This window comes from Sylvia atricapilla, chromosome 1, assembly GCF_009819655.1.
Source record: "Sylvia atricapilla isolate bSylAtr1 chromosome 1, bSylAtr1.pri, whole genome shotgun sequence".
Taxonomy (NCBI): Eukaryota; Metazoa; Chordata; class Aves; order Passeriformes; family Sylviidae; genus Sylvia; species Sylvia atricapilla.
In genome coordinates, this window is record NC_089140.1 from 23,776,923 (window position 1) to 23,804,240 (window position 27,318).

General features: G+C 35.6%; 1 protein-coding gene across 2 annotated transcripts in view; it reads left to right on the forward strand.

Moving 5' to 3' along the window:
- Window positions 1-26,647, forward strand: part of VPS50 (VPS50 subunit of EARP/GARPII complex) — a 77,341-nt gene extending 50,694 nt beyond the window's left edge. Inside the window, exons 21-28 of one of the 2 annotated variants that reach the window (XM_066317320.1) lie at window positions 1,950-2,071; window positions 5,327-5,407; window positions 16,963-17,111; window positions 18,208-18,304; window positions 18,452-18,610; window positions 21,320-21,441; window positions 24,276-24,465; window positions 25,912-26,647. In XM_066317320.1, coding sequence (XP_066173417.1) covers window positions 1,950-2,071; window positions 5,327-5,407; window positions 16,963-17,111; window positions 18,208-18,304; window positions 18,452-18,610; window positions 21,320-21,441; window positions 24,276-24,465; window positions 25,912-26,031 — 1,040 coding nt within the window. In that variant the 3' untranslated portion in view covers window positions 26,032-26,647. Of the gene's footprint in view, window positions 1-1,949; window positions 2,072-5,326; window positions 5,408-16,962; window positions 17,112-18,207; window positions 18,305-18,451; window positions 18,611-21,319; window positions 21,442-24,275; window positions 24,466-25,911 lie in introns of those variants that run through there. The other variant, XM_066317330.1, reaches the window with a different exon arrangement.
- Window positions 26,648-27,318: the final 671 nt, after the last annotated feature.

A 27,318-nucleotide genomic window follows, 5' to 3' on the forward strand; every position in this document is an offset into this window, starting at 1 on the left:
TGAGACACTGCCCAAGAGATTACCTTCAATATTCATGCCAGCTGCACAGATACTTGGAAGTCTTAACTGTCCAGAATATGACTCGTTACTAATACTATGTTTGGGTTGCAGGCAAGTTTAAAAATATGTTTATCACAGAGTAAGTGGAAAAAGTCAGCCTGTCCAATACAGAATATTCAGATAGTATGGGTGAAGGTAACAGTTGGTTAAATTAGGGTACCAGTACCATCCTTTCACAAATACCCCAAAATTTCCACATTGGGCAGTGCATTTGATTTTCCCTTTTAGAAGACAGATTGATTTTTTTAAGTCCACTTTTTGAGTAGTTCATAATGCTATGGGTCAAAACATTAAAAATTAAGTAGTGTGGAGTTAACAAATGGGCTAAACTGACGAATATTAATTATTACAACCTGTGTCAAATCTCTAGAAATAACAAAACATATGCATGCGTGTCATAGCAAACAGAGGCATAGTTTTGTAGCATTCAGTAAAGAGTCTAAATTAGATAGAAACCTGGAAGGTAGCAATGTCAGGCTATTTCTTGGTTCTTTTTCTAGTGCTTTACCATTTTATCAGGTATGTATCATGCATTTTTCAACTTAGTTATCTTTGCTGACCTAAACAATTACTTGCTTGAAAAATTCAAATAACTCCCCCATTATTAAAAGATAGCTTTTCTTTCTTTGTTGACCAGTTTCTCTGATTAAATCACTATTTTCTCTATATTAGTAAATTACTTTTCTGGGCACAGTGTTATCTTGAAGATGAGTGTTGTTGACTAGAGGAAAAAGAAATGGTTTTTAGCACCTTGTAATTTTTCTAACCTGTCACAGGTAAACATGTCTGGAATATGACAATTTGTGAAATGACCTGCTGTATCCTATGTGCTGGGGTAGACTGCATTCGTGTTTTGGTTTAAAAATGGCTGTCTCTTACTGTAATAACCAAAAGTTTGGTATGTGTTACATTTTTAGAACAATAAAAGAGTAATCAGGATGTCATTTGTGAGGTAGCTAGCAGGAGATGTGGGGTCTCTGCAATATAAGGGTTTTCATTAATTGTGCTTCTTTTGTGACCCAATGAAGAGCCATGTCCTGTGCTGGAAAACAAAAATAACTGAAAACTATAGGCCGGTGAATTAGGTCTGTAGGGAAAAAATCCCTTTTGGACTCCAAATTCTATGATCAGTTTGATTCAGATAACATACAGATGAAGATCCTGAGGCTAGGGGTTTTTTATTATTTAAAAGAAAAAATTATTTTCCCAAGTCCAATATGTTACAACAGAGAATAGGAAGGAAGAGAAGGAATTATTCTTCCCCCTGGATGTGCTGGGGTACTGACATCCTCCTTTACTCATAGTCTGTCCCCCTGGAAACATACCAAACTTAAAACTACTTGGGATTTTTACCATAGAATAGAAAAGAAGGAACGCAGAAAATGCTGTATCACCGATGTGAAGCACATAATTCCTAGAGTTGTTGGGTAAAATCCAATCTTGGACATATCATTTTTATACTGCATTTTTCTATTGCTTGAAAAATATTCATATGTGCATATATAAACACACTAATGTGTAAAATCTTCAGTCGCTCTGTATATTATTTGCCAAAGACTGCTTTAGCAGGTAATTTTTTTTAGCTAAATGAAGCTGAAACTTCTAGAGGATCCAGTATGTTTTGAATTGGGTAGCAGAAGGCTTGAAATGGTTGAAGACACTTCGATATGGATTAACATCTACATTTTGAGAAGTCTTGAAACACGTGTGGTGTCTTAAGCCATCATTTCAGCTGTTTTTAAACCTTTCCAATTTATAAACTTATTAAGTTATTATTAATAAATGGTGAAGGCTACATAATACACTTGGTAAAGCTAGCTTTGAGTTTGTCCAAACTGTCTTTTAGCACTTGTGCTGAGGAAACTGATCTTCTGTATTTAATTTTTAAGGTAAATACATGCAGATGATGAATATTCTGAAACCTATTGCATTTGATGTGATCCACTTCATGTCCCAGCTCTTTGATTACTATCTGTATGCAGTCTATACATTTTTTGGCCGAAATGACATGGTAGGTAAAAGCATTTTTCTTTTTTAAGTATCACTGTACACGGAGAATGAAAATACAGAGGAGATCTCTTTGCTTAAAATACTACCTAATATGTAATTCCCAGAATTACATATTAATTAGTAGTAACAAAATAGTTCTGAATGTAAGAGTAAGAAAAGGCTAATTAGATCAGTAATATGAGAAAGAAGTACTGGGGGCATTACTGTCAGTGAGACATTAATGATATTATGTTTTGAATAGACAGATTCTCTATTTTTTTTATAGCACTATTGAAAAGGAGGAAAGACAAAGTGAAATACCTAGAAATAGTGGTAGAAAGTGGGTAGCAAAGGAGCCTGCAGAAGGAGGGTTTGAGCCTAGACAGTATAAGGTGATTGGATTTTTCTGTATGTGTTTCTCTAGTTTACATCAGAATAGCAAATATTGGAAAAGGGAGCCATGAAAGTTAAGTAATAACTCAAGTTTAAGAAGCCTGAAATACACTTTTTCATATCTAATATTCTTCTGTCAAACTACTTGCATTAATAAAACAATGTTTTTCCGAGTGATCTAGTAGCTGAAAAAAATGCTCGTTGGCAATGTCTTTATGTAACATAGATCAACTTTCAATAGAATTGTCTTAATAGTTACATGTAAAAACAACTTTCTCTTGTCTTGGCCCCTAAATTTCTCCACAAGTGACAATGTCGAGGGGTTCCAAATCCATCATCATGTGTTGGCAAATTGTGATGAATTTTCTGACTCAACATATGGTTCTAAAAGGTTTTGAGCTGTTTGGCAGGACAAATGTGTTTGCAATTTGTGTTTACAAGATGGGTGAAGGGTTTTTCTTTTTGTTGGATTTTTTAGTTTTGTTTTCTTTGTTTGTTTGTGGTTTGGTTGGGGGGTTTTTGGTTTGTTTTGTTAAGATAATTGATTTCCATTGGCTTAGTTGCTCTGGTATTCACATTGTGTTGCATTTATTGTTATTTTTTTTTGCACCTCCTGCTTTGTGTTTCTAAAGCCCATACCAACTTCCTCACTCTGTGCTTCTAACAGAGAACAGCTCAGTGCTAGGCAGGTAAACCTTACAGCAGATGACTGGTAAAATGGTGATGTTTTTGTAGTATGCCTAGTATTTGTTTTGACAGATTGTTTTCCATAGGAAATGATGCTTACAAGGGTTTATGATTGTAATAAATCCTCTTGTAATGCTGCTTAAATGTCCTCACTCCCTACAGTGTTTCTAAACCTTTAGAAAGTAGAGATGGGTTATGGTATGTGATTTAGACCACTCAGAGAGTTCCTGTTTTATTTTTGTTTAGAAAATTATGTCAAACAGTATTCTTAGAATATGCTGGTATAACTTCCTTAAATGTTTAAAATTATTTGTGAACCTTGTGGTTATTTTGTATATAAGAGTTAGTACACACATAAGGAGAGCAATTGGTTTTACAGAATTCATTGCCAGCTTAGTAAAAACCAGGGATTTAAAATATATATGTTGAGTTCTGTGTCTGTTCATGATGCTGTCATTGCTCTTTCCAGACCTTATTTGAATCATTATCCTATGTAATTGGTATTTAGCTTTCTTCACTGCCAAAAATTAAACGCTGTTGTAACCAGAATTGCTTTCAAAACTTTTTTTGTTTGTGGGATGCAAATTAAGCCTGCCTTATCTCAAATTATGGAACAAGAAAAATTAAGAGGATTGCCTGTATTTAACACCTACTCACTAAAATTTAATACATTTAATGAATGTGCCACAAAATTCTTTTCCTTAGCAGAAACAAGTTGAGGTGAGCTTTCCCCTTTTTTTTTGACTGGACATTGCATTAATTTGTAAGCTTATTTTTTTAATAACTATAGGAGGTTATTATAAGAGGTAATTACTGTAAGAGGTTAATGTTAAGAGGTAAAATTAGTGACTAATAGAATTATTCTGCAAATTGTTTAATTCTCTACTTACTAGGATTACTAGGTCATCAGTTTATGGAATTTAAAAATCTATAGGTCTGCAAATAGAAATAGCAAAAACTTGCATGAAGTGACTCAGATGTACTGATGAGTGAAATGTTCATGGTGAAGCCATGAGGTTCTGTTCTTGTGGGCATGTCTCCTAGATTAGGTTTTAGATTTTGTTAGAGTGTACTTCCAGTGGCAATTCAACTCAGATGTAAATTTTCATTTAATATATAGAAGAATTGGGGCAGATGGACATTTTAAATCAAAAACTTTAGGTGCACTAAGTGGGGACCTAAATTATGCCTTTTGTATAAAGTATTCAAAATTATATATAATTTTGAATTCAAAAGGAGAAAGGAGGAGGTCACATAAATGCAAATACTTCCTTCCCTGATTCAGCCCACTGAAAGGAAGTCTAATAGTGCAGTGTAGAACAGTACCCTAAATATTGTTCAGCAAATTGCCTTTTGGTGTGAATCACATACCAGAACTGTATTCAAATCTTTCCAGGTCATTGACTTAAATGTGTGTTTCTTACATGTCCCATTTCCACTTTGTTGTGTTAGTTTGTTGGGGGTTTTTATAAACAGTAGAAGATAAGATGTTACAATAATTATGCATGTCAAATCAGACCCTCAGTTCATATAATTTATTGCACTGAGCAGGGTATTAGTGTAGCTATATATATATGTATATATAAAATAAATACATCTATAGCATAAGTATATATATAACTATATACCCAGGCTGAGCATCTGCCCCGTACACTCGTGAGCCATGAACATGAAGATGGCACATTTCTGAGGTTGATCTTTGTTGGCATTAAGTAATAATAAATGTTTATAAAGATCAATGGTTATAATTTTTACATATGCAAAAGATGTATATGTTTTTGATAATTACAAGAGGTTTTATAGCTAGAAAGAGGAGTGAAAACCATTTGGCTTGGGTGTGGTGTGAATGCAAGGCTCAGAGGTGGTAGTTTGAGGCACCATTCTGGGCTCATCACCCAAATGAGAAAATCTAGGGTCCTGCAGTCAAATACAGAATTATAACAATAAAAGATACTGGATGTTTTATTGGTATGAATGACACACTGTCATCTTCATGAAAGATACTTCGGTCATTCTTCACACCAGTGCAGTGTTGAGTGCTGTGACCTTTGTTGATTTTCTTTTCACTTTGTGTGGTTGTGATTCTGTGCTAAAATTTTAATGTAAGTAAGTTGTAGATAGTCTTTGCAAGCTCAAGTTTTACTGTATGACTTTAAAGATTTCCTTTCCCGACTGAAATAGAATGAATTTCTTCCAGTTTGAATCAACAGGATTGGGGCTCAGTAGCAGCAGATTACGGACCACACTGAACAGAATCCAGGAGAGTCTGATTGATCTGGTAAGTACCTGGATTTTGCTAATGCTCAGTGGGATAGGGGTCTGTGTACAGCATTCAGAAATTACATTTCATCAGGGCTTTTTGATTTTTTTTTTCTCTTTTCACATTCAGTGTCTAATAACAAAGGCTTCATTTCATAATGTAGAGGTCATTATTGTATGAAATCACTTGTTTCTAATGTACAGCAAAATGAATTAAATAGGTTTAGCTAGATATTACAGTGAAATTCTGTATTTATATCTTCTGTTGTGGTTCACGTAATAAAGAGAGACATTCAGTATTATCTTTACTAAGGAACATTTTATAAAAAGAATTAGATGATTCTTTTTTTTCAGTAAAAGAATAGCAAACCAGTAAGCTATCCTGAAGATTATTCACCTTTCAGGATTTTAGAGGTTTTATACTAAGACCTTCCTTAATTATGGGGACCTTTCCCTGATGTATGTTTTGGATTACATCCCGTTGGTCATTTCTTGATTGTGTGAAAAGCAAATATGGTGCTTATGTCACAGTGGCAATAGATTACTGTCCTGCACAGGAGGATGGTAAAGGACACTGTAGGTAGTTTTTGTGGATTCAACTAAATAGCAGAGTTTATAAAGAAATATTGCTAAAAACTACATCAGAAATGGAAGTTGGGAGTTCTCATATTCAACCTAAATATAAAACCCTTGAAACATTGTGAAGAAATTTCCTCAAGGTATCATAAATGGCTTGTGTAGTAGTCAATATCACAGATGCTACAGGAACATTTTATTTTCTGAGGCTTCTATCTTAGAAAGAAGAAAAATATGTTCTTCTCCAACTTGCACAAGGATTTGACACACCACAGAAATATACTTTATGCTTTTTTTATTCCTTGAAGCATTATATCAAGTCCTAAATTGTTCTCTCAGAGAAGCATCTTAAAGGGCTTAGGGGCCATTTCTTATACAGTCAGTAGAGGGAGCATAAGATAGCTAATAACCCTAGGTCTCTGTAAAAGAGAAAAAAGGCTTCTTGATATTCTTCTCAAAGGCGGTGTATGCAGAAAGAAAAATTAATTCTAGGAAGTACTTGCAAATGAATCAGTTAAAGCCTGTGGGAAAATGGCAAGTTATGGACTTAATTTTTGAAATTTCTCTGTAGTGATGGTTCCTGACAGTGCTTTACAGACTTCATTTTATTTAGCAATTAAAATAATTCAGCAATTCTAGGAGTGAAATGGGAAAATAACAGCAGTTTGTTTTCTTCTTCAGTCATTAATAGTACTGTAACAGATAATGTTATTGCCATTTGAAATTAATAGCTATGTTCACTGTAAGATTTGAAAGAAGAAAGAAATCTTAGCTAACTGCTATTAACTTAAAGACAATCCATGAGGTTTATCAATATCTTACAAACTTATGCCAATCTTATACTATAAATGGAAAATTTTCACTTTTTGATTTATGAGGAAGTAAAAGTATTCTGGGCATTTTTGTTTATTGTTCACTTTTTTAAAGAGTTTGTGAAAGTCAAGGTTCATTTTCAATGTGTCATTAAAAAGGGTATTTCTCAAAACTGTATTGACAGTTCAGAACTGCTCAAGGGATTCTCCTATCTTATTTTAAATTTTGGTAAATTGCTTTCTGAAAGTATTCATGTTTGTGTTTTGGCATTCAGTCCCATGGCCTGTTGGGAATTTAAGGTGTTGCCTTGTCTCCTATCCATGGTAACTTTATTAAGGGCTTCATTTCCGTCACATTTCAGTTCCTGATGGCAGCATCAATATTTTATTTCCATAAAGATAGTCTGAATCTGACAGTTCTGAGTCTGTGACTAAAACTTGGCCAGACTTGCATGTAGATCAGAATAATTTCACAAATATGTTTGTGTCTGTGAAAGTTGAGCTACATGATCTGTATCAAGACTCTTCAGTAATCTAGATTGGATTGTTTCTAGCTTTCCTCTTTTCCTTTTTTTTTGAGTTGTCAGTGGATGAAGACCTCTTTACTCAAATTTGTTGTCAGGAGTTAGAGGAATGATTGGAGGATTGAGTGACCACCCCCTCCAGCTTTGTGTAGAATTCTGGTGGTATCTGTTTGGGATTGAATTAATGCTGTCTAGTTGATACCAGATACCTTTTTTTTTAAATACTGCTCTCATTGTTATTGAGCTGAATTTTAAGTTTCCTTTGTGAAGGAAAAAGCGATGTGGAATGGGAGTTCCATTTCTGGCAAGTTAAAGCACTGAGTGTTCTTCCTTGCATTTTTGTAGTGTGTTCATTATGAAGAGTATGGAGGTCGACTGGAGACATTCCCTGTAATTCCTTATGGAGCTGCTCTTATTTTCCCATTATTACAGTGCAAGAAGTTTCTGTCCTTTAATATGTACTGTGCTTACAGTATACTAACAGTACTTGGAAAAGAAGTACTAGCCTGCGTCCTGGGATTTTTTTGGACCACTGAGAGACTAAGTCAAATTTCTGACTTGCGGCCAGTGTGTAAAAGGCTTCAGCAATTTGAAGCACTTCATCTACTCTTCCCTCATTCCCTTCTCATGCATCACGTGCCTCCTGCTTCTGCTGGAGGTCCTTGTCCCCTTTGAGCAGTATTCACCTATAGCTGAATCACTTCTCCATTGTTTTTTGCAGTCTAATACTTCATAGCAAAACCAATCTACTTTATAAACTGCAGCAAGTCCTCCTGCAGTTTAGATTAATGTTTTAGATGGTGAACAGGAAATAGCTGAGATGCAAACATGTGTTTAATCCTGTTAACTTCTTTGCAAGGCAATGATGTGGCTCCTCAGCTGTGATACATATTATTCAATGTCAATATGTCTCTCCTGCACTGATAAATAATAAACTACATTACAGTAAGCAAAAACCCCCAAACAATAAACAATGACTAAGCTGCTTCAGTTGGTGGTAAATGTGCTCCTGCTGGTCGTAATTTGGATACAAAAACATGTTTAATTTGAACTTTTCTTAAAATTTGGATGTTCTGTATGATGTAATCAAAATGACAGTGATGAAGAACTTAATTATGACAATGATAAAAGGACTTATTTACAATTTAGATTCTTAAAACACTAGTGTTTTAGATAGGCTTCTAATCTCAAACTGCTACAAATTTAATAATAATGAAATCCAATTATGGCTCTTTTTAAAACTCTCTACTGCTAATACAGATACTGGTTTAAGTATGATCTGAAATTTTTTTTTTGAATGAATAGACTTAGTTAAAAGTAAATAAAAGGGGGCTACCAATTAGCAAACTTTTATTTGCTTTCTTGTTATAAGCTTGCTGACAGCTTACAGTGATTGAGTAAGCCGTTTTCTGTACGTAGCCTCCTTTTTTTTGCCTTAAAGAAATACCTTAGGATAAATCAAAAGTATAAAAAATAAAACCACTATGAGTATTTGTTTTGAAGTAGTTTGGGGTCCAGTTTAATTTCTGAGAGTTAAGAGAACAGTATGTCTTGCAAAGATTTATTTGGCTACACTGTACTGAACTTCATATGTGTATCTGAACTTCATAGTCAGGTCTTTGCACATCTAGCACAAAGTAGCTTTCATACAGATTTCTGTTATGTAGCAGCTTCCGAGTTAATAATTAAATAAGAAGTAGCACTCTACAATTCATATAAATTCATATAAACAGATTTTATTAAAAAGGAAACAAAGAAAGAGAAGACTGTAAAAGGGGATGAAGAAGTGCTGTTTTTTCAGCCTTACTCAGATACGGTTTAGATTAGGCTAAATACATCAAAACAAGCCCCTTTTTTGAGTTGCTTGTATCTCTTCACTGGCAGTTTCCAAGTCAGTATGTAGACGTACCTACACACATTATGTCCTTGTGTTTGTAATTTCTAACAGGAATGTGTTTTAACACAGTAACGATGTCCATATTAGTTCACTGAGAGCTTTAAGCCCCTAGCTACAAGGCTTTAATCAGTTTGTTGTGTGCTTTGGTAGCAATAATTAGCGCATTGGAAGGAAAATACTTCTGATTCCTTGCTTCTTCTGTTTTTAAGCAGCTTCCTTATCTTCACAAAATGTAATGTAATTGTCATACTGTCATTGCCTATATCTTGTTTGTGAATGTCCCGTATATGTAAATAGCTGCTTTGAATGATTACTGCAGAAAGAGATTTGGGGGGCAAATAACCATGGAATACTCATAAATAATTCATTGCAAACATGTTTGCTCAAGCAACACTGAAATTTAGAATGAAGTTTCTTAAAGCCACTGTGTCTTACAGCAGCAGAAAATAAATCACCGTGGTAAAGCATTGCAATGCAATGTATAGAAGAGTATATGGAAGGAGTTACTGATATAAATGAGTATGGGTCAATGTATTTTAGAACCTGTCTTTACTTTGACTTTTGGACTCATTCTCCAGAAAGTATAGGTCTTTTGGGATTGATGGTGAAGAGATGGAAAATATAGATTTTTTCCGATGTACAAATAACATAAAGATTGATAGGAATAAGTTTTTTTTCTTCATGTTTGACTTCCCATCCCATTTTGGCTTTGACTCTTTTATCCTGTGGAATGGTACAATTCAGCTACATTAGTCCCAGTGCTGGAAACAAATAGTTTGCTTTTCCTTAAAATGTCACATCACAGGCCTGCGTTACATAGTGTGGATGGGTGCCCTGTTTCATGTGGTTTGGCACAATACTAGTGGCAGACTCTGGAGAGTCTTGGCTGTGGAATTGTTTGCCTGGCATGGCTGTGCCTAGCACAGGATGCAGCTCCTAAAGGGCATAGCTAAGTTCTTCAGTGAAATGGTAGCTGTGATTCTTGATGAGGTTTTATTTGCCTGAATATATCTTATGCAACATTTCTAACCCATGCTTGGTTTCCTGCTGCTTAAAAGAAGGAAAAAAAAACCCTGAAGAAAAAATGAAGAAAACAGTTTGCGCGTTTTGTCTTTCCTCTCTTCAGAAGAGATTTCTAAGTGTACATAATGACAATTTTTAATGTATTGTATGAATTGCTTGTCAAGGGAAAAGAGCTCTGTGTATACAAAGTTCTGACATGACAAGCACTTTGAAATGATGCTAGGGCTTCCATGACATTGCTAATTTAGAATTCTTCATACAGCTTTTCTTTTTGTTTACTTTACTGTATTACCAAGTAGACTGGAATAATTTACTAACATTTTTGAGCTTATTTAATTGGATACATTTTCTAGGTTTTTGGCAATTGCTTGGTTTCTTTTTAAGCAGTCTCTGTGGCATCTAGTTTTTGTCACTTTAGACTGTTCTTGCTGGGCACTGAAAATGGGCTGTTTCCAGAGCAGTGCAGGTGTCCGCAGAGTTACAGCTGAGCACCTGGGAACCAGCAGCAGCTCTTCCTGAGAACATTTCTTTCTACAAGGAAGTGCTGCAGTAAAAATGAAGTTTAAAAATGCAGTGTATGAGCAGACCAGATCAGCTTACATTTTTTTTTTTTTTGGCAAGGTAGTGGTTCAGGTTCTAATGCTGTCTGTGCATTTGCTTTTCTGTGGAGTCTCATTTGGCATTTATTTTTTTAGGGCATATTTAATGATTCATTTTCTGGGTTGTCTGTCAGCACACAGTGGTTCCTCATGGAGGCATTGTTGCACTGACTGAGACAAGATAGGAAATAAACCTTCCAACTTCTTGTAATTTTTTGTGCATAAAGTCTGCCATTTAACTTTAAACATTAAAAAAAAAAAAAAAGCAAAGATCCTAGAAGTTTTGATGCAAACTTTATTGAACTCTTACTGAAGTCAGAGGGACTGACCCAGCTGAGGTTTGTGACATGCTTATTTTGTTACAAAGAGCTTGGAGGATCCACACTCTTGAAATCAGAATCTCATGCCTGCTGTGAGGCAATGCTTAACAATTCAACCCTGAGGACAATGTGAAATGTGTGCACTTTAATTGTTGGGAGGTTTGGGGATCACTTTTATGGCTCTTCAATAATGCTATAAAGATATCCCTTGCATAAAAAATATTGTGAATAATAGAAAATTAATAGCATGTTTTCTCAAGATGGTTTGTAGTTTGCTTTTTAAAGATCTGCTTTCTTGAAGCCTGTAGAGTGGTGATCATTATAGTAGTTTATATTTGATTAACTTTCTTGAGGGTTGAGGGAAGATTACCTTGCTCAGTAAGTTTTGTGCCCTCAGCAAGAAAATACTAATCTTGCAACTTAAAGCCTAGTAGGAGTATTGTAAAATACCATTTTAAAACCTTAACACATTTACAACATATTAAAGAAGTACTTGTGCCTTGAAAGCAATGTGCTTTTGCAATTGGCCCTACCTATAATTTTCAGCATTTGGTTTCAAGGCCAGTTAGGGATGTGTAAGCTCAAGTGGATAAAAAAAACCTCATTAATGCTTTGAGTACATTCCTTGTGATAAAAAATTTTTGTATATTAAACATCTACTTGGAATTAGTTGAACTATTTTCAGACAGCTTTTGAATAGAATAAAAATGTATGCTTTCTTGGATCAGTTTTTCTTGTAATTGATGCTCATGATATTAACAGAAATTACAGTTTTATAAACAGAGATGATAGAACTATCCTGTCTTATATAAACATTTGGGATTAGTCTGCTTTTCCTCATCCATCAGCGCACATCAAGTTCTTGGTAGAAGTGTTGGTATGTCACAGCTGCTGTAGACTGTTCTACTGCCAGAACCTTTTCAGATGGCACAGTTTTGTCCATGCTTTTTGGAACTGCACTTACTCCTTTAAGATTGGGATTTCTTCAGTAACATTTAGAGTTACTGCAAAATCAAACCTAAAATTTTTGCTATTGTGAATGTCTATTAAATCAAAGCAATTCTAAAACTGAAATCTTGTGCAAAAAGTATTAGGCCAGAAGAAGAGCAGTTTTAAAAGATTATTGGTTATGAGTGTGATCTGCAGAACTTTGTGTGCTGAGACAGGCAGTGGAATTTAGCGGTTTTTGTTTAAAGTTAGTGGAAGTGTAATGATTGTAATTAACTGTCAACTGTTTCACCGTAACTAGCAGATAATCAGTTCTTCACTCATAAGTTCTTTTGGATAACTAAAATAAAAGTGTTTCTGTTCTCACAACAAGATCAGCCCTGTAAAAATGTCTCTCTTGCAAATTGAATGTCAAATTTTTAACTTAGATAATTAGCTTATGTAGTTAATACTTCCAATTTAGGTAATTAGTTTATAGACTCCTCTTCCAATTGAGATGGAAGGCTTAACAGAGGCTTGCCACTGGGTTCAGCCAAACTTGAAATGAAAATGTTCTCTTGTTATAGATGACATTTATAGAGGAAGGGGTTGAAGGAGAGGCTCGTTCCTTACACAGATTTTATTTTTCTACCTGTTCATATTTTCTACCTGTTAAAAGTTTTCTTCATGGAAGTTAATAATTAAATGATGAAGTGAAATAAAGTGAAAATTTAATAGGTAAGACCTGTTGTAAGATGTCTGCAGGCTGTAGTGGTTAACCTGACCTGCTGTGCCTGCTACAGTTCATTTAGTTATTGTTCAGAAAAGTCTGGTGCGTCTAATATTTATTTTTAATTTTTTTTAAACACTTTGGGTTTTTTTCTTTTTTGGCAGGAAAGGAGAAAAGCATCTTGTATTTTGCATCAATTCCATATATACCTTAAAATTATTTAATCAAATCTATTTCATGCAGTTTTCTTACAAAGATGTTGTGTGGGCTGTGATATGTCTTTGACATATCCTAGTTCTGCTGGATCAGGAAGACCTGCTACTCTGATGCAGGGAGGAGCTAAGCAAGTTTATTCTGCTTTCTGTATTGCTCTCTGCATGCTTAATACTGGGTGCTACAATATGTTCTCAGTGTAACTTGACATTTCTTGAAATTAAAGTTCAGCTGGCTGCTATCTAATTTTCTGGTTTCTACTCCCTTCTCCTCTCCCTCTTGAGGCTGGCAGTTCTACAGGACTCTGCTTGTTTTCTGTGGTACACAAAGGGAGTTTCTGGTACAGCCATTTTCTTGCAGATTTTTTTCATTACTGGAAGGGTTAACTTGAACAAGTCCAGTACACTGAAAAACATCTGATTTCTTTAAATAGTCTGTAGCCTTTTTTCCTGTTCCAGACTGTGTGTTTTGCCCCTTTATTTGCTGCTTTCAGTCATTTGATGATTTCTGTTAATGAAAGCAGGAGGATAAAACACATGCATCACTGAGGCCCTTTCAGAGTGATCCTGTGCTTCTTTGGAGTATTGGCACACTGGCTGTTTGCTTTTTGCTATCAACATGCTTTTGCAGTGCCTGCTTTTTAGAACAAATTAGGAGAATGAAATGCTCATGCTGTTTGGCCACGATATTTGAACCAGAATTTGACTCCTTGGTTGAAGGTAGCATATCTTTGACTTGGCCAGTTCTCACGTACTTTTTGTGTTCTTCTGATGCAACACAATTTGGCATTTAAAAGATGTTACTTACCTTCATGGGAAGCAAAAAGGACGAAGAGAATGTTTAAAATGTGTCTGAAGTGGCAGGCAACTTTGAAATGTGATAAATAAATTCATAATATTCATAATATTAGTTTTTTGAATAATTTGTAATTAGTCTTTGAAAGAAAGAAAGCTTCTTAAATGTTTACTACTGGTGCTCTTCCCCTAGCTCTGTCTCTCCTAAGGATACAGCATTGCTTGCTGAGCTTTGGGTTTGGCTACATTTGTCCTGTATAAATGCTTTAAAACTGATATTTTGCTTGTTGTCTTTTTTTTTTTTTTTTTTTAATCTGGGTTTTTGAGAATGGAATTAAGTGAAAAAAGTAAAAGAGAGGGCAGATAAAGAGGGAATTTTAATAATAAATCAATATTGTATTTGCCTTGATGTTTTTAGAGAATTGGTTGTTGTGGCTAGATGGTTAGATGTCATTGCCTATCCACATGTAAACATGTGGATGTGCTCAGGAAGTACCTTAGAGCTCTCTGAAGGAGGTTACATGAGCTTTAGCAAATATCCAGGGCTTTTGGCTTGCTTATCCATTCTGATAAACTCAACAGAATGCAAACTTCATAGTATTGTGAAGCATCTAGTCACTTTAATTCCAGATTTATCTGGCAGAATGTGAACACAGATCAAAGCAAAGAAAATTAATTTTTCAAATAACATAACATTGTAGCTAGCCTTTATAATTGTTCCTATGCTCAGTGCAACTGTATCTGATCACATTTGCCATAAGCTTCTTTTAGAAGTTTTATCTTCTGCTCATTGGTGTATTTCTATGAGATCTTTTAGTGCTAGAAATGATGTGTTGATGGAATTACTCAGTCAGCAGTCCTTGTTTCCAATGTCAGAATTTCTGTGGGGACCCTTCAAGGTTCCCTGCTTTATTGGCTTTTTACGTCTGTAAACTTATTACAGTATTTTTAAAATAAGTCTGAAGGTACTTCCTTACCCTTGTTAGTGAGAACTCTGCTTTCCCAGACTGTGCATTGTTCTATCTGTTAGAGCCCATTTTTGTTTGTGTTTGATGTCTCCGGAGATGCAGAACTGAAAAAGACTTTCTGATTTAGTAAATCCACCTCCTGTTGCCTTGGGCTGTCACACCACAGGAGGAAACTGCCAAATGAAATCTGAGAGAGTTAAAGTGGAACTTGTGAATTTTTTTTCCTCCACACCTCAAACCACTTTTAACAGCTTGGACGCTATTATCTTCTCAGTTGTCTTGTATTCTTAATGTCACTTTTGGTTTGGCATTCATCCAAGCAGTAAACACATTCTGGTGCTGCTTTGTCTATAGCAGCAGAGTTTTGATCTTTCTGCTCATCTTATATCACTTAAATTCTCACCAGGTCCTTACACATTTTGACATAATCAATTTTCACCTGCCCTACCTTTAATTGCTGCAATACTACTGCAATAGGTCTCTCAGATATTTTGCTGTCAGAATAACCACCCTGTTGGTTTTCCAGTTTTCACCTAATCATATGTGCAATACTTTTTCTCTTGGCGTTTCAAGGTCTGCAATGAAATATTCCTCTTTGTCTCAATCCTGACATAGAGAATGAGTAGCACCACTGCTAATTTCCACCAGTGTTTCAGGTGCTCACTGCTCTCCTCTTCTCCTTAAACAAAAGTGTCTGAACAAAACCTGTTTGAATAGCAAGTATTCTATTTCAGGTCACTTCTCACAGTTGTTATCTGCTGTGAAGCCCAGAAGAAATTCATGGCTACTGTTGTGGTTAGCTTGAGTCTATTTTTCTCCCTCCTTCCTTAGTTACTTCACTGCAATTTCTTCTGGTTTTATTTCTATCTCTAGGTGAAACAAACAAACAGACAATTCACAAACTTGAAAGCTGCCTCCTTTTTTCATTATGTTGTTTTTGGCTTTATCTTTTTCCCCTTTTTAACTGCAATTTCAGAATTGCACTAATTTGTTTTTTTGAGTCCAAACATAAATGTTATGTTTAAGCATTATTATTGTCATATTGGTTGGTGGTTCCTGTGCTGTTTACAGCAGTCATATTGGGCCACTGATTTTACTTTTGTGAAAGTTACTTTTTCCACTGCTTTGTCCCTGTGTTACTGTTATTTATTTTCATTCCCTACATACAGGCTGATATGTTGTAGCATCCACAGACTGTAGACTCTGGCCAGGGTTTATATCCCCAGGGTATTGAAAGACTCTTACTAAAATCAGTGCCATATCCTGCCTTTCTTCTTACCTTTTCTGAGTGCTGTAATACCTTTACTTTGTAGCCTTTCTCATCTTCTTGTGGCCTGTGCATAAGCATGGTATGAATAATTAATCCAAGCCAGCCGTAGAACTGCATTTATGTTTTCATGCCCTGAAGCCGTCTGAAGCCTGAGAAACACCCAGGCTTCAGAGGGTGTCCCTTTGTACACCTGCTCTGGGTTTTTTTTTTCTTCTGTGATTCCTCTTCTAGCTGTATTCTGTACTTACATTCCTTAAATGTGGGGGTAGAATTTTTCCTCTATTTTTTTTCCTTTAATTTTGGAACAAGGCACTAGTATAACTTCTTTCTCACTACAGACTCTATTCCTTTGCTGTATTTCCTTGCTTTCTAGCATCAAGATGTCTACAGGATAGAAGTTTTCATGGAATAGTTTAGTTGAGGTGTTAGGGCATGGGTTGGACTCAGTGATCTTAAAAGTGTCTTCCAGCCTAGTGATTCTGTAATTGAGAACATCAATTGTTTTTTACCTAAGTTACCCAGCTCATACAAGAAGTAAAGCCCTTGCAGAAGTAACATTCCTTTAATGTTACTTCTGCAATTCCTCTTTATTTGGTTACTGTAAGATTGAAGATACTGTCTCCAAGGATGAGCAGTCAGTCTCCCAAAAGGCAATTTGGCTAAAGCCTGTTTGAGTGTTAAGATACAGTGAGAAGATTGTTTGCTGCCTTTTTCTTTTAATTAATTTTTTTCCTTGGCTACTGATTTACATATGATTTTTTTTCACCCACTTCACTGTACTGTTCAATAGAAATAGGCTTGATTTAAATTACACCTTAGAATTTGAAACATTCCTTCATCTTATCTGGCATCTGAAACTGTTCAGCTGGAGCCATCCTTGCTAGTTTTTTGAGGTTTAATTTGTTTAATCTTTTGTTTCAGGAAGTGTCTGCTGATCCTTCGGGAACTCTCACAGCTGCTGAAGAGAGAAAAGAGAAGGTGCCAAGCCCACATCTCAGTCATCTTGTAGTTTTGACATCTGGCAATTCTCTGTATGGTTTGGCAGAGAGAGTGGTGGCCACAGAATCCCTGTAGGTTGTTTACTGTACACTCTGTGTCTGTGATCACTGAAAGCTATTGATTGTTTAAGAAATTGTGGTTACAACCGAAAGCCTTCTTGACAGGTCAAAAATTCCTACCTCTATGTGATTTTAAATATGAGCGATAAAGGTAATTTCTTTATTCAAGGTACTGGAGTCTAATTCTTTGGTCTAGCAACATGCAAACACAAGAAATGAAATTTTAGTGCAGATGATCCAGTAATTAGTGACAATACATGGCCAAATCTAACAGGAAAAAAGTTTAATTTCCAAGAGGCTAATAGGAATGTTTAATCTCTATTGTTCATTTTCACCTTATATTAAATACTTTACTCAGAACTGCTTAGTTCATATAACTTTGGCTTGAATTACCATGTTCTTTGCAATGGGTGGAAGTGGACCTATGTCACACCACAGGAAAAGAAGAGATTATAACGAATTAATGCAGATGTTATGAAGTAATTTTTACTTGATAAGAATAATAGTAAGAGTCAGATAGGAGTTATTTCATTCCTCACATAAGATTACAGTTAAAGATTAGGAGTTAATTTTTAATTTTTCTTTTTATTTATGCTTAGTCAGAAATATATTTCCTTATTATGTTGTTAGTAACAAATTCTACCCCTGAGATGGAATATGAGATCAAATTCTATTTTATAGATTCACTAGTATAAAATTAATTGGAAATGTTATTTTGAAATTCTAAGATGGATTTATTGATACTGATATTGATATTGACTGTCCTGCAGTGGAAGTTGTGGCACTCTTGGTCACTGACTTTACTAGGCCTTGCCACAGGCTTTTGCAGCGTATCCTCAGTAAAACAGAAATATGAATTCTTGATATTCAAGCCTTAGTCTCTTTATTCAAGTATTTTCTTCTTTGCAAATGCATTTTAAAATTGTCAGAATTGAGAGTGCTATTGAGAATGATATGCTGGCACACAACTGATACCGTTCTTCTTGGGACTAAATTTTCCATGTTTGCATATTGGTATTGCCAGATAAGTCAGCTGTAGAGAAAAAATTGTAAAGAGACATGCCAAATGTTGCACTTAGTTCACAGTAAATTCTCTTTGCTTTCAAAGGGTATTTCTGGCTGAGCAGTTTGAATTTCTTCAGCCTCATCTTGATGCAGTGATGCCAGCTGCCAAGAAGCCTTTTCTTCAACAGTTCTATTCTCAGGTCAGAATTGTGTAATTCACAGCTGATTTTCATACATAAGATTTGAAACTTGTACATTATGGTGCAAATACTTCTACAGCATATTTATATATTGCTCCTGCTGGCCAGGTATTTACTGAAGTGAATTAAATTTATTTTCTCTTTCAGACAGTGTCAACTGCCAGTGAGCTACGTAAACCAGTTTATTGGATTGTTGCTGCTAAAGCCATTGATTATGAACAAATGCTTCTTCTCATGGCAAATGTGAAATGGGATGTGAAGGAAATCATGTCACAGCACAACGTATATGTAGATGCTCTTTTAAAGGTGAGTGGTTTATGGGAAATGGTGTGCTAGAGTTTATATAAACACTGAATTGCTGCAATACTTCACTAAAACTGTTAAAGTGGCATGGCTAAGACAATATATCATCCCAACAAATGGGAAGTTACTATGAGATTTTTTCAGAAGTATCGTTGTTCTTGGTTCTAAAGCATTGTTTTCAGTGATGATTTTTTGACTACACAGTGTATGAAAGTGACCAAAACAGTTTAATGAGTCTCATGTCTTAAGTCTTGAATGGTAGAGAAATGTGTAGTAAACAGAGTAATGCTGAGGGAAATTGAGTGGCCAGAGATAGCATTTTTTAAAAAAAATCCCAAACCACACTATTTGCTGTTCTGGATAATGCTGCTAGAGACTCTAAATAATAGGAGATTGGACAGAGAGCAATGACATGTCTCAACCCATTTGGCCACCATGACGTTCTCCTGTTTATTGTTCTCCAACAGCGGATTGTATAGATTCACAGTGTAGTTTATCATTACAGGTTATACAAAGAATGCAAACAAGCCTTATTTATCTTAGTCTTAAGGTGGCTAAATTGTCAGTGCTACAATACTACATTTAGAAACCCACTGTTCCCTGGGACACCTTAATGTGAAATGTGAATTTTTGCTGTGCCATCGAGGGCTGCGGGCCAAAGGGCCCTGTCTGTAATTGCTCACCCTCAATCAATCCAAATATAAATCATGCCCTTGCTCTCTAAGAAACTCTGCAACGAAATAATTTTGCTGATTGTCTTTGAGATGTATCATAGGAGCTGTAGGTCAAATTAGCACCGATAATCATGAAGTATCTAATTGAAGTTGCTATATTTAGAAGTTAACATTTGAAAAGGAAGCTAAAGGGAGGTTATTCACCAAACTTGTCAATTGCATTCAGTAGATGTTATTATACAGTTGCCATGTCTTATGGCATAGAACTAGTTCTTGGGACAAGCCCTTTCTCATCCTTTTATTTATGCCTAAATAATGTTTCTAAAGGTCTTCAGAGGGAAGTTCTGGCAGTGGTAGAATTATGCTAATTAATTTTACTATATTAATTACTAACTCTTTTCGAAGAAACTGGAAATTTTATTTTAAAGATGTGTGAAGTGTGAATCACAGAAAAAGCTACACTTCTGTGTGGAATAACAGTTTGGATAACACCTTCATACTTTGTAGCTCTTCTCTGCTAAAAAACAAATCAAGGCAAAGAAGGCAGAATTTGACAGAGACATTGCACTGAATTTAATGGAATCTTTGTGATTATCCTTGTTTATGCTGCTGTGACTTTTTATTACCAGTTTGTGCCTAAAATAGTTGATCTCTGGGGCAAAACTTTTTCCTTCTGTGAGTATGTAACTGCTGATAAATTTGCTTCAGGACAATCCGGTCTAATACCATTTAAAACCAGTTTTGGTCTCTCTATTCTATAGCTAGTACTTATTGCTACAAAAGCTTTTAAATAACTGCTAAGCAATGATTGATTTTCTGTGTACACTGGGACTCCAGGAACATCAGATGTGAGCAGAGTGTTTAAAGTAATAATCAAGTACTTTCAGCCATGTGCACACATACACAAAGTTCTATATTCAGTCATAGCATGTTGGAAGCAGATAAAGTGGGGAAAGAGGAATGTTGAAGAAATAGATTATGGAGTGTTAGGTATCTTCATCTTCAGAAGAATGAGCTGTATACCTGTTAAAGCATGACATTGTGATATCCTGCATCTTGTTGCCAAATTCATCCTTCCGAAAATCTGTGTTAAATACTAGTTGGTTACTGAGGTCCTCTTCTGAATTTCTTCATTTACTGAATTTTTGAGAGGGGCTGTAAGAAAAAAGGAAAAGGAAAAAACCCTAGATTAACAGCCTTGGTAATAAAATCTCTGCTGGGCAAATATGGTCTTAAAAGACTGCACTGCAAATGACTTTTGCTGGTTATACAGAGGAGTTCATTACCAATCTGCTTGATAGTGAATTCATTTAATACTTTTTTATATGATAAAGTCTTTAATCATTGGCAGAGGACTTCTGTTTCACTTTAAGTCATGAAATTATTGTAGCAGTAGTTGTATTCAGTTATGACTAGTTACTCAAAGTATCAGCTGAAATCCATCCAGGCCATTGATGATTCATGTGGAAGCAGGAGCCTTCCTTTAACCTGAATTGTTATCTAGTGCTGCAGTGTTAGCTGCACCTAAACTGTTCTCTCAGCTCCTTCTAAATCTAATGTGAAAGGTTGAAGAATAAAAAGTGGTTACAATATTTCTTAGCTTCTCTTTGAAAGGCACTGGGCTGGGTATTTAGGGTGATAGAGAGATCATCACTGGATTTTCTTTAGTGGCTGTATTTTGACTTAAAGAAGCTAAATATGAGTTTAGGGAGTGAGGCAATGAAAATGGCATTTGAAGGATAAGCTAGTGGTTCATTTTCAGATGTGTCAGTTTCACAGAGAGCTTCAGCTCTGGGGAACAGAGTAGCAGTTCCTTTAAAAATATCGCAAAGGTAATGTTGTGAGTGATATACTAGAAAGTGATATGTTTCCTACTTTACACATTGAGTTGCCTACAGTTTGTGCCTTTTAAGCCTCTCTTCTTTGCTCTTTTCAGTATTCTCTTTCATGTGCATTTCTAATTAGTTGTTGCTGTTGTTGGATGTATAGAGTATGATCCATTTTATCCTAAAGGAATAAACATCTTGTGTTTTATTAGGAATTTGAAGAATTTAATAGGAGGTTGAATGATGTGTCTAAGAGAGTCCGTATTCCATTGCCAGTCTCCAACATCCTTTGGGAGCACTGCATACGCTTGGCCAACAGAACTCTTGTGGAAGGGTAAGTATTTATGAAAGTGTTACTTTTGGGTAAGTTTGTTTATAATGATAATGTTTATTTTATAGAGTTAAAAGTTCTAATTTTATAGTGTCCTTGTGAGTTCATGCGCTTTTGGTGAAAAAATTATCAGCGCTAAACACACTCCTTAGTGGTTGTTTCACAGTCTGATGCAGCATTAAGCCTAAAGAGGGTGGTTGTTTTCCTAGATACTGCTGAAAAGTTACACTGAATATTTTAATGAAGCATTTGAAAATACAGTACTCTTTCAAATGAACTTCTCTCTATGAAAATTATCATTTCCCAACAGATCAAAGAAGGAAGTTAAAACATAATAGTCAGTACTTCCATGGTGATGCCATTTATATTTGCCAGGAAGAAAGATGAAGTTATCAACACTATCAGTTTTCTTAAAGTAGCCATGGCACGTGATTTTTCCAAATTCATCAACAGAGAGATGTCTTAATTAGCTTGCTCCAGCACCTTAGTCAGGAACCTGCACCTTGCTCATCCCTCTCTCTTGTGATCAGTGTCCCAGTAATTTTGTAGCCTGAATATTGTAGACTTTTCATCCCCTGCATTTATTTTTATGGTTTTCTCCGCCTGCTACATATAATTGGGCTCTTACCAGAACTTCTGCATCATATGTGCTGTTTTCCTCTCCTTCTACATATGTTTCCATACTTCTTCCCAAGTTGTCTTTACCCTAATCACTCCCTACTACCTATTGTACTTCTTTCCATTCCACTCCCCTGCAGTCTCCTCTAAATTAGGACCTCAGTGAAACACCCTGCTTCTCCAAGTGTTAGCTGCCTATTGAGGATCATCAGCTTCCACTGCTTCCATAAAGCCATAATTTTTTTTCTCATGCCCTCTTTTTTCATGCCATCATCCTTTTGCAGTCTCTAGAGAGATCAGTTTCATGTTCAGGGTAGCTAAATCCATCCATGACCTGTTTCTGGCTTCTCAATTCCTTCATATGACATATGGCCTATACAACTAGCTTTCCTTTTTGGAGTTCTATTTTCTATTTATCATGCCTCAAATAAAAGGAAGTGAAACAAAGGCCTATCTCTTCTCCTCTCTGTTCCCCTTACCTTTCAAGCTGACAACATGGTCAGTCACTATCAACCTCCTCTGCCTCAGCCTTTGTGTTTGTTTTCAGCTTGTTTCCTTTTCTTGCATCTCATTCATCTTCTGTGGCTTCAGTGTTCATGAACGAATTTAATCCTTAGCTCTGAAGATCATCACTCATATGTCTCGCTCCATGCTGCAGTTTAGTTTGTGCTTGTGACTTACCATGAAACTTTGACCTTTACTTTTGCCTAAGCAGATTGGACTAGGAATACTTTCCTGATGTCATTTGTCCTGTACCATTTCTGAGAGTGTAAAAAGTACTCATCTTCTCCCAAATATTTGCCTGCAATTTCTGGTTCTTGGCCAGTTCTGTAATTTTTACACATTTTGTAGGTTCTTTTCCCACTGTGGAAAGTGAAGGAAAATGTTCTGAATACCTTTGTAACTTATTTTATCTCTGAATTCAATGAATGTATGGAGTTAAAAGCCATGAAGGAGATTTTTCTCATCCTGTCATCCAGTCAACTGAAATTGCTTTCATCAGGCTCTTCACTGAATGAAGAATTACCTCCACTGCAGTCAACTGTATCTTTCTTAAATTTTGTCCTTCCCTATCTCCTGGTTCTGTGTTCTCTCCTGTTTCCCAGCTGGCTTCTTGAACCTATTGAAAATCATCTGCTAGTCTTCTGTGAAGCTCCAGAGGGCTTTTGCCTTGATCTTCTCTTTTTTACCTCTGTTACTTTTGCACTCTGCGAACTCTTTCTGTGTACCAACTCCAAATGTGAAATTTCTTCATATTCTAACCTCACTTTGCTGTGTATCCAGCTTCCAGCTGCATGTTTCTGCTGCCTCTTTGCATCAAATGTAATAATCTAGGAAGTCTATAATAATTTGGATCAACTTCATGAACCAGTGAAAAACTGAGCTTGTTTTAGATTTTGTAGAGGAGAAGAGTGAGACAGGGTTGTCACTTGTGAGTGCACTTGGTGGATGAGCTGGATTAAATCTCTCAAGTCGTTGTGCCCTAGACCCTGTACACAGTTGAAACTGGCATTCTTAAGGGCATTGCAGTGTCATTTCCTTTGATCTTCACAAATGCAGTTTGTTATTCATTTGAAGGACTGCAAAGATCGTTTTCCTCGTTTGTTGCCTATCACCCTACTGTGATCCTTGCTAGTATTATGCTGCCCTTAAACTCATCTACAGTGTCCTCTAACCTGTCACTAGTTTGTCAATATGTTCCAATCAAATCATCAGCTTCTTACAGAGATGAGCCACCCTTCATCCTCTGGTTGCTCTGCCTGTTTTTGAACAAGTAGCTTTGTGTCCTTGGTGCTCCCACTTGGTCCAGCAAGCTCCTGGTGACCATTCCTAAAGCTGCCATGGTGTCTTTCAGACTTCAGTGCTCGTCATCACTTGAAACCACTGTCCAATGTGCTAATTAGCATCAGTTTAATTTCTTCTAACTTACTTATAGTGAGTTGTTCAATGTAAGATTTTTTGTGGCTTTTGAGAGAGGAGGATGTGATTTTTCTATGTATCACTGTGTACAGTGGGGTTCTATTTGATGACTAGGCTAAAATGTGTTATACTAATGCAAATAAAGCTCTGCAGCAGACATCCTAAGAGAAGTTCTTGTCTGCTTTTGAGTTAAAACCATAATTTCGCTCCTCAAGGTTCAAAAGACTGAGTTAACTTTGAGCAGCAAAATTGATTTTTATTTCCTTCTAAGTTTTGCTTTCCGTTGTTTCTCTTTTTAGTTATGCCAACGTAAAGAAGTGCAGCAATGAAGGACGTGCTTTGATGCAACTTGATTTTCAACAGTTCTTAATGAAACTAGAAAAGTTAACAGACATTAGGCCTATTCCAGATAAAGAATTTGTGGAGACCTACATTAAAGCATACTACCTGACAGAAAATGACATGGAATGCTGGATAAAAGAACATAGGGTAAGAGTTAAATTTTGATTATTTCCTCTCTATTGAGAAAATTCCCTAATGATAAAAACATGCTAACAACTATAAATAATCAATCTTTCTATGTGTTAAAAATTAATATAGGCATATATATGTATATTTTCATTTCTTGTAATAAAACTTATATAGGAAGCAGTATAAATATAAATGTATGTGTGCATTTATATGTAAGTGTTCATTTTTTATCATATGAAGTTAGTATGTGTTTGAACTGGTTCAACAACTGATGACTAAGGGGAGGATGACTAAGCCAGTCACATCTGGCTATTGTATCAGAAAGTGTAGAGAACCAGAGCAAAGGGAAATTGAAAACATTTGTGAGCTTTGTGAGTTCACAATATGCCAAAGACCACAACTTGATCATCAAGAAATATGGTCTGGGATCACACCATTAAGTTTTGTATTGCCTTTAGTAGTAGATTGCTTAAACCAAGTTATAAGGCACAGTGGAGAGGAGTCATTGCTTTTTCTTTCTTCATTTGATAATGCTTAATCAGCATTTCTTGCTGAGATAAGTCCATATTTGTGTTTTGAAAACATTCAGATGCTTTCATTCTAGTATGAACCAAATTATAAGAGATCTGTGTAAGTAATAGTCACATGCTATTGGAGATATCCATCTTTGAAGTAAAAAGTCTTTCAAAGTGAAGCACTTGAAATCTGTATTTTGGGATTACTTTGAATCCCACTAGAAATGGAGGAAAAAAAAAATGTCTTTGTTTGAATTTTCCTTGTATTGCCTGGAGCCCCAAGAGAGATTGTGAGCCACGAGGTTTGATGACCTACAGGGAAAATCACTTTTTTAAAACACATTGGTGGGAGCTATGTTTTGGATACAGTTAAGACATAATGGTGATACTGAAAAATATGGTGTTTCCAGAGGTGTTAAGAATTCTTTTCTTCACATTTTTGACATTTTTTTTCTCCTTTATCATGTACTGAAATCAAAATTGTTTGGAGACTCTGCAGACAGAAGCATTTAGAAGCTTATTGGAAATGAGAAGTAAAAATAGAAAAGTTCACCAACATTTATCATAGTTCTTTAAAAAAAAATGTTTTTGTGTTGAAAGCTTAACCATTTGCATATGTATTTCCCACCAGGCCTCCCAAAGAATGGAAAATACATTTAAAGTTGATTTATAGACATGTTCAGAGAGTTACTTTCTGTGAACTCTGTCCCGTACATTTAAAGTCATAATCATTTTCCATTATAAGCCGCCATGTAGCAAAATATAATTTTATCCCCTGCCTCAACTATGAAAACTATCCAGACATGACTGAACTACAGCTTTAAATCCCCCTGTGTACTGATGCTTCTATCAATTGTAAATTCCACACTAGGTATGCTTGGGGTTTCAAGTTTTCTATCTTTGTCTCATGTTTTACTTTGCCCTAACATGATCTGCTTTCGTTTGCCAGGAATACTCCACTAAGCAGTTGACCAATCTGGTGAATATTTGTCTGGGCACCTACATCAACAAAAAGGCAAGACAGAAGCTGTTAGCTACCATTGATGACATAGACAGGCCTAAAAGATAACTGGAGAAAGCTGCTTTCTTTCTGACTTGTACCCTTTTCTGTTCATGTGAAGCACGCAGGCATTTCTCTCATGGACTAATGACAACATTAGAAATGTTGTGCATGACCTTTCTTAGCAACATTGGAGGCACTCTGAAGTGACAATGTTCTAAAAATATGACTTTTCTAATCTGTAGAATTATTTTCTGTTGTATTTTTCTTTGATCACTTGCCCTAAGTAAAGGGCCACTGTGTATCATTGATGAGCTGTATGTTTTGCAAAAGTGTATACTGTAAGTAAAATTGAAATCAGAGAGAAACACATTGGCTTAATATATCATTGATGCTCTTTTTAAATAAAAGGGCCACTTGAAAATATGATTTCTTTCCTCCCTGCTTTCACCTTCAGAAATTGTGTTGTATTATAGACCAGTGTAAAATGAAAGGATATGTATAATAATTTGATTGATGTATCCTGCATGTGGATTAAGAGTGCAGATCAACTGAGTACTCTCATGTTAAAGCCCATCATCTTCATATGTATTTAAAAATGTCTGTTTATTTCAGAATTAATTTAGTCCTTAAAATTATTGACTTCAGATTAATAGAAGGTAATAAACATTGTATGCTAATATAATTTGTTTGTGAGACTTTGTTTTTCCAATTCAACAAAGCAAAATGTCATCAATAATGCCAGAGAATTGGAATAAGGTTTTTCTGACTGATGTTTTGGATTGATACTAAGGCAATCTTCCTGTTTTCTGTTCTTCTGTAGACATTCTGAGTGATCTTGAGCAAAGTAAAGTGGCTTGACTGCATATGTGCCCTAGAAATCAATTTGTCAGATCATCACTGACTTAACTAAATTTTTCAGGTTTACCTTTGGCTTTTAGTATGTAAGGTTTCAGGAATTTAATTTTCTATTGCACAGTCAACTTTCTGGAGTGCTCTCAGACCATTTTAAAGGAAACTTTGAGCTAATAGGTAAAACAAATTACATAGGCTGAAATCCACTGGTGTGTACAACATGCTGAATTCTCAGTTTGCGATTCATATTTGCCATTGTACTTTAATTCAGACATGAGGGAACCAGGAGTTAGCGAATGTTAACAGTAATGTAGTGACAGAAAGCTGCCCCATGGAGTCACCATAATTGTTCTTTTCTGTGGCCCAATTTCCTCTTCAGAAGTGTACTGAGCATCACTGTGTGAGTTTAGAGGAAGCCTGTATGTGGTTTTAGAAGAATGATAGAATTAACATTTTAAGTATTGACTTCCTTGTTTATCTGTATTTTAAAGGAAATAAGAT